This window comes from Orbicella faveolata, unplaced genomic scaffold, assembly GCF_042242905.1.
Source record: "Orbicella faveolata isolate gen_17 unplaced genomic scaffold, um_ofav_v1 contig_46, whole genome shotgun sequence".
NCBI classification, from domain to species: Eukaryota; Metazoa; Cnidaria; class Anthozoa; order Scleractinia; family Merulinidae; genus Orbicella; species Orbicella faveolata.
This window is the reverse complement of record NW_028301576.1, coordinates 21,195,001-21,209,096: the sequence shown is the minus strand read 5'-3', so window position 1 is coordinate 21,209,096 and position 14,096 is coordinate 21,195,001. Positions and strand designations below refer to the sequence as shown.

General features: G+C 40.3%; 1 protein-coding gene and 2 long non-coding RNA genes across 3 annotated transcripts in view; 1 reads left to right on the top strand and 2 right to left on the bottom strand.

Moving 5' to 3' along the window:
* Positions 1-14,096, bottom strand: part of LOC149098842 (uncharacterized) — a 176,026-nt gene that overhangs the window by 133,103 nt on the left and 28,827 nt on the right. The gene's annotated exons all lie outside the window — the stretch shown is intronic.
* On the bottom strand, positions 8,428-11,298 carry LOC149098846 (uncharacterized). The gene has a single exon (XM_089277027.1). The coding sequence runs from the start codon at positions 10,288-10,290 to the stop codon at positions 8,524-8,526; it is 1,767 nt and encodes a 588-aa protein (XP_089133153.1). The 5' UTR covers positions 10,291-11,298; the 3' UTR covers positions 8,428-8,523.
* Positions 11,706-13,089, top strand: LOC149098845 (uncharacterized). The gene is made up of 2 exons (XR_016203505.1): positions 11,706-12,211; positions 13,034-13,089. It is a non-coding gene; the product is annotated as an uncharacterized LOC149098845 (long non-coding RNA).

Sequence of the window (14,096 nt, the reverse complement as noted above, 5' to 3'; positions counted from 1 at the left end):
AACACCGGAAAGTTAGAGCAATTTGCACAAGGAAAGATCAGTGATTCCATCTCCCGCAGCGTGTCTTTCAAAGATACTTTTGAAAGGCGAAATAGCGAGAACCGAAGCTTTCCCATTCAGTTCATAGTTCCTGGCGATATCAAACATTTGATAAGTTAGATTTTCCCCGTATCCTGCAGGCTAAACTGTCAAAAACAACTCTTCCAGCTAAAAGAAGTGTCACGATCGGTTCTTGCTCGGGTTTAAACGTAAATTTCTTCACGTTTCATCTCTCAAAACCCTTGCTAATACATTTTCTGGTCCGCGTCTATTGTTGGTTGTTTTTGATGCGATTGGGCAACTGACAATTGATAAGTTAGTCAGTGAGTCTTAGCCAATAGGAATTTTGCGCAGAAATGAACAAAAGGGGGCTCTTATAGCAGGAGTTTTTTTTTTTTCTCCCATCTCTCCCCCCCCCCCCCCCTCTTCTGTTTAACGCCTGCTACGTCTTGCTATGCTGCGCAGGCTAAAGTTCTTTGATGTTATCGAGACGTTCAGTTAACTTTACTACACTATCTTCACGGCTAAAATCATTTAAATTGTTAAATAATTACTTTGGAGTCAGATCGGATTTATCCGTAAGCTGAAAACACGTGGCAGTCAAAGGTTGACAAAGAACTTGATGAATGGAATCTCTTTTATTTTATTGTGTTGAAAAAACGTGTCTGATGTGAGTGCACCAGGAGTTTAGTAGAATTCCAAATAAAATCATCATCATCATCATCATCATCATCATCATCATCATCAATCCTTTAGACGACAAGTGGCGCATGGGGTATCAACAAGACTTCTCCATTAATGTCGGTCCTTTCCAAGCCGTACGGTTCGCCGCTAGTTAAGGGTTAGGTCCTGAAGCTTTGCCTCTGCAATCCTCCTCCAGGTGGATTTGGGACGGCCTCTCTTCATTTTACCCTCTGGTGTCCACATGAAAGCATCTTTAGAAATGTTAGTAGTTTCTCTACTGAGCACGTAAGTGATCCAACACCACCTTCTTCTTACAAGAACAATCCCCATGTCCTCTTGCTCTGTCAGTTTGAAGAGCAGATTGTTGGAGACCTCACTTGACCAAAAGATATGCGAGGTTTTACAGAGACAGGAAGTGTGAAAGGTTTCAAGCTTCTCCAGATCATTCTCCATCATTGTGATTCATAAAAGAGTTCACAAGCTTGGTAGAACTTTTTTGCCTTTGCTATACATTCTGCTCCTCCACACGTCGTAATTTTATGAAGGCCCCTATAGCTTTACCAATCCTCTGTTGAATTTCCAGGTCGGCTTCCTCTCACTGCAGACTGGTAAATAGGTAAATCTTAAGGGTGGTTTCAAGGAGTGGCTGTTTAATCTTAATGGCCAATGATGTTGAGAAGTTTACAGACAAGACCTCTCTCGTGCATGCCATTAAAGGAATGAGATAGCAAGTTTCCAGTTTAAATGTTGTTTTCACAATGGTTGTTATTATCAGAAGAATAACTATTTAGCTCATTTTTCATTTAAACACGTAAAGTATACCCGTGACCATTCTTCAAATTTCAGGGAGGGTGAAGCTCCTAAAAAATTGAGATAATGGTTTGTCACCGCTACGATGCATTTGGAATTACTAAAAGTTATTTATTTATTTATTTTCTCTCTAAAACGAATCCACTTGTTATTCGAAGCATTTGGGCGCAAAAATTTTTGAATTTTGTTGAATCTTCGATTTTCTATGCCCTTTCAAAGTTAAGCTTGAAGTGTTGCGAGACCGCGTACTAGGGAGTTTGGGGCGGCGGTTGCTGATCACGACCACCCAGGAACCAAACACAATGGTGCCCCAGTCAGCTCTCTGTATTTGCTCGAGAAAATAGAAAACAAAACTAATCGTTCCAATATATTTTGGGACTAAAACGTCCAAGTTTTGTTTCAGAATCATTTCTTTTCCGTCACTGGAGTCAGAGTTTGGATTCGGAAGACTACGAAATAAACTTCGATCTAGCACGTTCGACAACTGTGAATTCACTGCTTAGAGCTTTGAGAGCAATTTGCAAAATTTCAAGCGACGCCGGGAAAGACTTCTTTGCGGACAAACTGCTTGTATATTTGAAATGGAAAGCTAGATACGAAGTGGAGGAGCAGACAAACGAAAAGCAGGAAAGAAAACTCAAGGACTCCTTTCGATGGTACTTTCGTCCCCTAAACACAAGATTCCCACGCGTGTTTATAGCCCGATTACATCTGTCCTCAGCGAGAATATATTTTGTCAAGGTATGGTTGTTCTATTAAATATAGTGTGTGTTTTGCCTTCTGGAATGCTTCATGTTTAAAAGACCGACGTAAGTGTTGCAGTTTTCGAGACTTGATGACCTCCAAAACACTGGCTTCGATCGATTGGACCTGTAGTTTTGAAGCTGCGGGAAGCAAGGATTTCACATTGTCGCACGTTTTAAGTCGTAACTCCAAACAACCAATGTAAATTTTCCTCAAAGTTTGGAGTGAAATTCGTCGAATAAGCGAAAAGGATGTGTTCCCTAGGTGGTCCGCATATAATGTTACGCGGTCATATTTTTGACACTATTGCACAGAATGTTTGTCGCACTGCTGATTTCCAAACCTTCGAAAAACTCTGTGAGTCTAACAATTTTGTTATCGTGTAATTTTAAAGGATTAGTTTTCGACTGTTATCTAAATCGAAAGAGAAATAAGTGTTGGTTGGCGGCGTACATTTGCGACCTATTTACATATCAGTTTATTGGTCGTAACGCTTCTTGAATGATTAGACAACTTTGCCGGCTATGTTATAAATACTGCGGGATTGGAAGATATAGGATGTCGGTAGTACTTTTACAAATTGCTGGTTGGGTTTAAGCAGAAAATTTTGAAAATAGCGTTTGAAAGTCTGCGGAGCAAATTCCAGTGAGAGTTCTTCAATGGTTCTCACAGACTCAAGTTCTCTTGTTTCGGTTCGACAAACTCAACCATCGTTTACGTCTTTATTGTACTATTGACCGATCATCGTGTATAAAGGGGAGCCACTATTGGTTCTGACCATCACCTTGTTGCGGCTTCTCTGAAGATCAAGCTGGCTGCAAGAAAGCCGTTCATAAGTACAGAAGGACTTTTGATGTCATGAAATTGAGAAACCCTAACACAAAACAGGCCTTTAATATATAACTGAATGTATAAAGTCAAAAATGCTCTGTTGCTCATGGCAAACATAGTCTGACTTATTTAGGCCCTGTCATTTAGTCCAAACTCGACAAATCTATTCGATCTTCTGAATCATTGCACACTTTTAAAAAGCGCATCAAATTGTTTGATTTCACTAACCTGCTGGACAGTATGTATGCTAGTATGTACGTATGCTAGCGACCTCAAAACGTTAATAAAGTGCTTATCTTATCTTATCTTTTAAAATTGAGCTGCAAAACCAGTTTGAACCCGTATTCCTTCAAGAAGAAGAAGAGGAAGAAGGAGAAGAAGAAGAAGAAGAAGAAGAACTAAGGAATGTAAACGGGGATGGAGGTGAGCAGGCCCAAGATGTTGATATCAATGTACAGTAGGAGAAAGCCAAGAAAATAGTTGTTGACACATGCGGGAGTGTTCTGGGACGTATGTCAAGGACCCTGAAGGAGTGGCTGTCTGACGAGACATACGTACAGGACGGTTGTAGAAAGACGGGAGGCCAAACAGATACTGAATGACACTCGAACGAGACAAGGGACGCGTGAGGCAAATAGATACTACAATGAGAAGAGTAGAAAAGTTAAGAAATCTTGCCGAAGAGAGAAAAGGAACTTAATTGAGAGCATTGCACGCGAAGCAGAAGACGCGGCTAAGAACAATGATCTGAGAACCCTATATATGACAACACGGAAAGTTAGCGGGATAACATGCAATCAGAATCGCCCAATTAGAAGTGAAGATAGAAAATGGAAGACCAGCTTCAGCGATGGAGGAGGCATTTTGAATCCGTATTGAACAGACCAGTCCCGAGCCAATTACTAGATCCGCGACCTGCAGATGCTCCCCTGAACATCAACATAGAACCTATTTCCAGAGAAGAAATTAGAACAGCCCTCACTCAACTGAAGAATGCCAAAGCTCCAGGGTTGGATAGCATCCCTCCTGAAGAATTGAAGGAGGGAGGTCCTTGTACTATGGAAGCACTGCATAGAATTTTAAATTTCGTATGGGAGAAAGAAGAGATTCCAGACGACTGGAAGAGAGGTCTTCTAGTAAAGCAGGCAAAAAAGGCGACCTTTGTTTGTGTGGTGACTGGAGGGGAATAATGTTGCTCTCAATACCCAGTAAAGTCTTAACCCGGGTCACATTGAACCGAGTGAAGGTGGCTGTTGACGAAGTCCTGAGAGACGAGCAGGCGAGATTTAGAAAGGATCGTTCCTGCATCGATCAAATTGCCACACTGAGGATTATTGTAGAACAAACAATCAAGTAGTCATCCCCCCTGTACTTTGTATTCGTGGATTTTAAGAAAGCCTTCGATTCTCTGGATAGGGAGGTTATGAGGAGGATTTTTTGTCATTACAGTATACCTAATGAAATCGTCAACATGCTTAAGGTTCAGTATCAGGGCTGTACTTGCGCAAGTGCTTCATGGAAGAACTATGACCGAGCCCATCGAGGTCAAAACCTCGATGCAGTTGCTGTTCCTTGTGGTACTTGACTGGGTGTCGAACAACGCGTACTAGGGTGAACGTTTGGGACTTCAGTGGTCAATGAGCCTACGCCTAGAATACTTGGACTATGCTGACGATCTTTGCTTACTAACACACCGACTGCCTGATATGAACGTGAACGGAGAAACACCACAAGAGACTGGTGGTCAGGTAGGGCTCAAAATCAATATCCAGAAAACAAAGGAGATGCGAATTGGCGCGAGGCAACAAGAATCATTGGAACTTCATGGGGAAGCGGTTGAAAGAGTGTCCGAGTTCACGTATTTGGGAAATATCAGCAATGAAACTGGCAAAACTGACGAGGACATAACAGCCAGGTTAAGGAAAGCGCAATCGACATTCTCGATGCTTATGCCTGTGTGGAAAGCAAAATGTATTAGATTGCAAACAAAGCTCAGGATTTTCAATACAAACGTGAAGTCTGCCCTTCTGTATGGTTCAGAAACCTGGATATCGACAAAACTACGGATCAAGATGTTGCAGACATTTATCAACAAGTGTTTAAGGAAGATCCTGAATATCCGTTGGCCAGAAGTCATTTCAAATGAGAACTATGGGAAAGGATACAACAAAGTCGTATAGAAGAATGCATTAAGAGATCTATATGAAAGTGGAAATGGATCGGGCATACGCTACGAAAGCCTGAGAATAACATTACCCGTTCTGCCCTCGAGTGGAATTTCCTCAGGGGTTCAGAAGAAGAGGCCGGCCAAAGCAAACCTGGAAGCGAAGCGTGCAAGACGAGCTCGCCAAGAATAATACCACTTGCATAGAGGTAAAGAGATCTGCCAAAAACAGAGTCAGGTGGAGGTCCATGGTTGACGCCCTATGCTCCCCACTGGGAGCGAAGATGGCTTAATGTAATGTAATGACCGATCATCGCCAGTGAATTGTACAGTATATCTGTCTTTAAATATGGGATATTGCTGCAACAGCCGATAGAACTTCTGGAAGGCGTTTCTGCGCACTTTTCGAATGTGTATTGCACCACCCTGACGGAAATGGGAAGACGTGAGATATTCAACTTCCTGGGTAGACGTCGCAACAGCCGCTGGACCCATTCTCCTCAAACTCGGTCGCGAAACAAAATGGCGGTGTTTTGGTGCTATTTAATTTCGAGATTTTGTCGGGGCACAGAAAATAGATCTTTTAACCGAATCCAAAACTTTTTAGCAGAAGTATTTCAAATAACAAGTAGATTCGTTGTAGCGAAAAAAAAATTGGAGTCTTCCCTCACGCCTTCTTCCCAGTTAAATAGGTGTTCAATAGAGGACAGGAGGAATTGGTTAATATAAGAATATACCTTTGGTTTTTTTTCTAAAAAGACAATAAGACTACCTGCCATGGATATACTGATCCTGAACTTGCTTCAAATTTAAAGGACAAGACTGCTGAAACAGATTGGAATAATGGCGGAATAGATACAGTGGAAAATCTCGTAACTCGAAACCCTCGGGGGACGCAAAAAAGGTGTCCGTAACTGAAGCTGGTCGCTTATGACAATGATTCTCGTAAGCAGCCATCTGAGGTATAAAGGATACATATAGCGGCTTACCTTTGGGAGCTTACCCAGTTAGCAATAAAAGAAGTTTGGATTGTAAAGAGAGAGAGAAAAAAAAACAAAAAAAAAACATGTAACATTACTTTGATATCCCTATGCAATGTCACGATAATGGCGATGACGTCTACACAGCACTGTATACTAAAGTATCAGGAGTGGCCCTTTGGAATTTAGAGGAAAAATCATAATTGCAGCCAGCATAAACATTAACAGAGGCTCTGGATGGAGTTAACTGACAACTGACAAATGGCCATAATAATAATAATAATAATAATAATAATAATAATAATAATCATGATGATGATAATAATAATAATAATGTTAATGTTAATGATCGTTTCCCAAAACTGTTGTTCCCTTACAAAGTTTGATCTTCATCTTGGCAATTAGCCATTTGATTCTGGCTTCAACCCTGTTGTCTATCTAAGGAGAAGGTAAACATGAGATTTTAACAGTTTCTGAAATAAATTTAACTTGCAACCCATTTTTAAGAGCATTACTTTGTGCTTCGCCATCTGTGTTAAGGGAACGCAAAAAAGAAGCCCGAATGTTCCTCTTAATGTAAACTTGAAAGGTTCACTTTGATTTCCGTCATTCCGAGAAATCCATCTTTTCCGCCATCAATCAAAAAAGATTACTATTAGAAGTTATCTTGCAAGTTCCCAAGCATCAATCAACTCTTTTATTTTTTGAAGTCGGAAAAGACGGATTTCCCGGATTTCCCGGAGAACTGACTTACAGTAATTAAGGGAAGTAATATAATACTACTCTTTATATCTGTAAGTATACTTACAGTAAAAAGGGAAGTATTACTGTAAGTCAGTTTCCCGGGATATCCGGAAAATCCGTGGTTTCCACTGTCAAATGTAAGTGTCTTGCATTAATGATTTCATGAACAGTCAATTCATACTGTAAGTTGCCAAGCATTAATCTACTCTGCTTTCTGAAGTTGGAAAACACGGATTTTCCGGATTTCCCGGAGAACTGACTTACAGTAATTAAGGGAAGTAATATAATACTTCCTTTTTTTACTGTAAGTATACTTACAGTAAAAAAGAGAAGTATTATATTACTTCCCCTTATTACTGTAAGTCAGTTCTCCGGGAAATCCGGAAAATCCGTCCTTTCCACCATCAAATCTAAATGTCTTGCATACTGATTTTATGAGCAGTCACTCCATACTGCAAGTTCCCAAGCATCAATCTATTCTCTTTTTGGAGATGGAAAAGACGGATTTTCCGGTTTACATAGAGAATTGACATATTTATCGAATTTAAGATGTGGAAATGCTTTAAAACATCCTTTAGATTTCTACACTAGTTGCATTCGAAAAATCGGAAACCCTGTGGTGCAGAAACGCTTTGAATGAAGATAAAAAGGACAAAGTAATATATATCTGGAGTATTTTTGCCGTAAAGAAAGCCGTTGATTTAATACGTTAAAAATGCTATCTGGTTGCTTGATTACGCGGTACGGACTAATGTGTTCGCCAAAAGGTCAAGGTTTAGCCTCCGCAGGGAATCAGTGAAAAGCTTTGTCGTGGAAAAGACTGATCTATTGTTGGCGTATGAAATGCTTCTGATTGCACTAAAACCGAGTGTTAAGTTTCTTTCTTTGCGGATTCAATAAAAATACACCTTTGAACACTTTTTATGCATAATTTTATCAGCTAAAACGTCCATTTTTAGTCACGAAAATAGAGAAAACAAATCCATCGAAAACTTGTAAAGGTGTGGCTTTATTCTGTCAGATGTATTCATGATAAGTTCGCACAATTAATCTTATATATAAGAAACAGGATCACTGCAGTCATTTCAGGAACAACTGTTGATGGACAGAGAAGAATGCTTCGAGCAAAAAAACCTTGCAGACAGCTCAACAGCGAGGCTATCAATTCTTACATTTTGTAAGAACTGGAATGAAGCCAAGAGCTTGCGTGAATCAATTTCAAGCGATTTTCTCAGTGAGAAGAGTTTGATTTTCCTCGTGATCAGAACTTCAATAAAGACAAATACCTGTGTGAATGTTCGAGAGTAGTCCAACAGTACCACTAATTGAACTATCTACAATCTCCCATAAATTAGTTGCGACACTCACAATATCGTAATAACTGGAATCTATCCGTTGTTAATTCGGTGAAAAGTACGCCGTTATAAAACATTTCTTGTTTCTATTTCAAGAGGATAATATCAGTTTGAGTTGGTTTTGTTCCAATGATAACTAGAGCACACCACGATTTTTTTTTTCAAAGTCCTTTTATCGGTCGTATAATTTAGAAGGTGAACCGAATTTTCTTGCCGCCCGGCTCAGCAGAGAGTCGGCTGTCCTAACCTTTTGAAAACGAAATTCGGGGTCTCTTAGGATCGCTTGCCATTGACCGAAGCCGTGTTTTTTAAGTCCAGCTTTTAGGTATTTGTCTTCTTCAGGAGAGAACATCACATTTTTTCTTCTCGCGCCAATTTCGTTCGGCCTGAAAGCATCTTCGCGTGTTAGTCTCGGCACGCCTGCTAGACGCTCGGGTTGTTTTTTCGTGATCACTTCGACCTCGTCGGTAGAAGGAGTGTCACTATTGTCAGCATTTTGATCTTGCGAAGAGCTTGACAGGTCCGAAAGCCTCGAGCGCACTTCGATTTCTAATTCTGTTCCCCTGTCACCGTGCAATTCTTTCAAACATTTGTGTGCCTTACTAGCGACGTCACGCGATCGTTGCTTTTGATAGTGAACCCTTGCCACGACAGAGCTGTGTTTCTGATCCTCGGATATTGTGCTTTGCGCGTTGCTACTAAGTTGCCTGCAGCTTGCGGTCTCGACTATTTGTCGATAGCGAGTCGGATGAACGTACTTGCCTGTTGCATCGAAGACAAGTTTACTCATTAGTTCTCCTAGCTTGTTGTGTTGTCCTCCATTTCTCGTCACTAAAACATAAACACAGTTCGGCTTGAGCAGAGGGCGTATATGATTGATGTAGCCATCTAACACTTGCATGCTAGTCTCAGTCAGGTAAAGAGAATCGAAGCCAAACTTTCCTGCTGTTTTGAACATTTTCTGGTCGACAAATCCGCCGTTGGTTTTAGCGTTGTTCACCATCTCAACAGTTAAATATTGATATGTCATCGGGCGCGATCCTTTGACCTTGATAAACAAATATACGGCGAGAAATTTGGTAGCAAACGATAAGTCTAGTGGGGATATTGTACCTGGATCATCCTTGCATGATTTTAGCACGCTTTCGTAACGCGGCAAATAACGCCCTACGACTTCCAAGAGCTCTTCTAGCGTAGCCCAGTGTCCCTTGGCTTCTAAGGCTTCGATATCGAGTTCGCTCGTCCATTGTAATCGCATCATCTTGGAGACGGTCTTGCGGACTCGTTTTAAGTACAGCTCTGTGGAAGATAATCCTCTTAATACCGATTCCGAAGCTCCATTGACTTTTCTGAAATCCCCTAATTCTGCAATGGCGTCCAAATAGCCTATGCGCCCTGCGTGCCCGAGATTCCACTCGTCTTGCATCATGTCAACAAATTTGAAAAGTAGATTGGGCGAACATAGACTAAAGTCAACGATTTCAAATGTAAGATCCTCCTCTTCTTCGCAACAGAATTTAAGAAACTTCAAACACTTGCTGACAATTTGGTGCGCTTGCCGATCACTTTTACAACCTCCGCCACTGCCGGTGAGCCAGGACAAGAAATCTTGTGCGATTTCACTTGACATGGCAAAAGAGACAACTCTTCTAGATTTAGGTGGAATCTTGTGATCACTGACGTCCATTTTGTTGCTTTTTTGTTGGCCTGATTCAATCTGAGTGATGTCTGGCTTTTCGTGGAAATAAAAGTACCAACGATGTTTGTTCTTTGCGTGTTTTCTGCATCCTCTTGCCGTTGTAAACCCATCATGATTGCAATCTTGCACTGGACAGTGAAAAAGGCCATCAGAATCGTCTTCTTCAAAGTGAAGTCGTTTGGGTTTAGGAGATGCGTTTTCTAACTTTGACCAGTCGATTTCCACTCCTCTTTTGTTCATCTTTTAATATCTGATATGTGAAGTTTCTCGCGAGACTACTGTATTTATAATAAATAGCTGACTTGTTATCCATCTGGCCCGCTTCTCACACAATAAAACCAAACAAAGGAACAAAGGGGCAGGTCTCATCTTGTCCCAAGCTGCCCTTACCTGATTAAGCATGCAGCAGGCAAGCCAGGCTAGAAATTGAATTTGCCCTCGATCGCGCATGTTAGAATGGTAAAGTAACCTCGGAACTTGTGTTCGTGTTCACCAACGCTAAATAGGAACCCTCGTTCCCATTAAGTGACTCAAATAAAACAACGGAATGCTAGTTCCTCTTTAACTTAAAGCGGAACTAATTCCAGTTTGGAAACAAAACTATTGTTTCCATGCTTTCAGCAGAAAAAAGGACCAAAATTGCTTTTGAAAGGGACCAATTAAAACATTTGGGAACGACAAGCAGCGATTAGGAACAGCACGTTCCTAATTGCAAATAAGATAAGACTAAAGTGGAACAATCGTTCCTTAATATTGAACTCCGGAACTTACTATGCTGGTCAATGGGAACGAATTGTGTAAAAGAGAACACTCGACAAAATCGGAACCATTCGAAAAGGAACATTTGTTCCTGAAAAGATAAAAACGGAACAAAGAGTTCCCTTTACTCGCAATAAAAAAGGAACTTCGTGTTCTTGTTTAAGACAAAAGGAACCCGTTGTTCCGATTTCAGACATCGTTGTTCCTAGGACTGATTTCGGACTAAAAACAAGTTCCTATTGGTGTCTTCTAAGTTTGTTCCTTAAACAATTAGAGGAACAAAGCAGTAAAACTCGCGGAACGGTAGCTTTTCAAGAAAGCCATTATTTTTTGCGTCGCATCAATTACAATCATGATTTGAAAACTTGCTAAATTAAGGAATACGCCAACAAGGCGGGCAAAAAAATATCGACGAAAAAGATGGTGTTAAAAGCCAAAATCTCTGCTGTCATCAATTTTGGGGAATGTCAATGATAATGATAATGATAATAATAACTGACAACTGACAACTGACAAATAGCTTAAAAAATCAACTGACAACTGACATTTGTAGTCAGATTGACTAAAAACTGAGAAAAAGCTTCAGACATTGTTATTCGTTTGAAATTTATTGAAAATGTGTATTGTTTTCAGTGGAAATATTATTACTGTAACCTACTGTAGCTGTAATTGTAACTGCTTCATGTTAAAGTTGTTTAGATTGTTTTTAGATCGAAACTATCAGTTCTCTATTAAGATAATTTTCTTTTAAGTCGGTTACTATTAATCATTTCCAATTTGACCCACATACTATCTGTTACATATTCCTCAATTGAAGGCCACGCCCTTCAGGAGTCAGGGAAAATCGAAATTAATCAAGACCATCGGCGACTGACAAACAGTGTATACGAAACCCATTTTTCTAATTGTAAATGGTCACAAATCTTGCACCGTATTGCTTTTCTTTGATCTCTTGGTGTTTCTGTTTTATTGACATATTTTTAAAATGTGTCACGTATTTTTATGTTAATGTAAGCATTTCTCTTTTTTTAAAAGAAATTTTGCATCCCGATAAAACGGGTGTCATATTACACCCCTAACTCCCCATAACGGCCACTCTTCTACACTTACTTTCTTCCTCTGTTCTCGAGGTGGCCGTTTGATAGGGGTCCCACTGTATTATTTTCTAAAAGGGGTCAAATAGCAGAGGTTTAAGCCATGCAAGGTATTTAGTTAGTCATTAACATTCACTGAACTGACAAATGACAAATGGGCCAAAATGTTATTGACAACTAATAAATGAGTAACATTTTAACTGAAAACTGAGATTTGCACCACTACTCCTCATCCATACCCTCTTAACACTCTTAATGTAACAAAATGCAGTGATGCAGTTTACAAATGGTTATGAGTATCTTTCATGGTCAGGCTAGGCTTTGGTAGATTGTGCTCGAAAAAAAAGCTTATTATGCTTTTAGCAGTGCTCATATTTTTTAGAAATTATGCCAAAATTATGCTACTTTCTGAAAATTATGCTCTCTGTCACCGAAGTTATGCTACTTGGATTTTAAGGAAAATAAAGATCGCCAGTAGCTTAACTCTATCAATTTTGACTTTAATGAACATTCAGACAGTCCACCTTCCAGTCTTACAGTCTTCAGCATGGCAAATACACATGTGCGCACCTCGAAAAGCCAAATGATATCCAAATCAACCATTTCTGGGTTCTGAATCCGGGTCAGAAAGTTACTTGTATATACTTGTTTTAGACGCCATCCAGGCAAAGCCCTCAGTTTAGTATAAAGACAACTATGCATGTTGTTAATCTCTCTGTTATCGGTTATTGTACTGAAGCATTACACAAGCCTGTAAATAGTCCACGAGAGCATGCTCTTGTGAATCATTGAATCAGTGGATGTACTCGAGGACGACGCCATCTTTGATCTAAGGCCTGAGGGGCCGAGCCGCCGAGCCATAAGCGTGGTGGCCTGAGGAGAGTCTCAGCCTCTCAGATATGTACGGGGTGACCTAGCTAGAGTCTTCCAGATCTCGATATTTTCCAATAACAATACAGAAGTAAAGTACAAACTGAATTATTCTAGAACTATGATGGGTTTTTTTTTGTTTTCAAGGCATAAAAGCTCGGATTATGCTAGCAGTGCTAAACTGAAATAAAAGCTTTAAATTATGCTCGTTTTTCTAAATTATGCTAAAAATTATGCTAGCACAATCTACCAAAGCCTAGGTCAGGCCCAATTCCTTTCGGGTGTCGACTTACAGGAGCTTAAAAACAAAAGAAAACTCTAAATAGTGAGACCTTAAATTATCTACGGCCGCCTACGGAAATGTGTGCTAACGGGAATGAGTAAATGCAGAGGTTGTATGGGAGTTGTGAAGGCGGTCTCAAGTTCGACGTATGGTGTACGATCGATTCTAATAAAATTTAAGTTTATTATCATACTGGGAGGCGCGGTGACCTCATGTTTAGTGCGCTCGTCACCGGATCGAGCGGTCGGGGCTCGAGCACTGGCCGGGGACATTGTGTTGTGTTACTGTGCAAGACACTTTACTCTCACAGTGCCTCGCTCACCCAGGCACGGTATAAATGGGTACCGGCGAACTTAATGCTGGGGGTAACCCTGCGATGGACTAGCGTCTCATCCAGGGGGGAAGTAGAAATACTACTAGTCGCTTCACGCGACAGAAAACGGGATAAGCTCCGGCCTGGTGGGCCACTTGGCTCGTATGCAGACTTGCCTTTGCCTTTATTATCATACTACAAAGTGTATTATTAATCTCACAATTAATGCATGCTAGACATGTTTTACTTGTTTCTTTGTCTATTGCAGAGACTTATCGGGAAATAATATTCGGAATTTGACAGAGAATGTTTTCTCCGGTTTGGTGAACTTGGGAGTCCTGTAAGTATATCGATTAACGTTTCAAATAGTAACTGCTTAATTCTAATTACATCGTTCAAGTTGTAATATTATAGTTCCGCATTTTCCGAATTTTCCTGTCGAAAGGTTGGACAATCCCTATGATAGGTAAACTGAATGGTTTTATGATTATTTTTTTTAGAAAACGAAAGACTGTTTCAGTGTTCCTATTGGGTTGTAGCAATACGAGTGGAAGTGTACAAGAACGAGAAGTTCTGTGGGAACACGAGCCGACACGCATGCACGGAGCTTAAAAATTTTGCCAAACTTCTTACAGTGTGTTTAGTGCTGTTGTTATTTTCGGACATAAACGAAAAACTGCATTTTAGTACGAGTTAACTAGTCAGATTGGATTTATCTTTAAGGCCG

Coding starts and splice junctions, on each gene's coding strand:
- LOC149098846 (XM_089277027.1), bottom strand. CDS start 10,290: ATGAACAAAAGAGGAGTGGAAATCGACTGGTCAAAGTTAGAAAACGCA.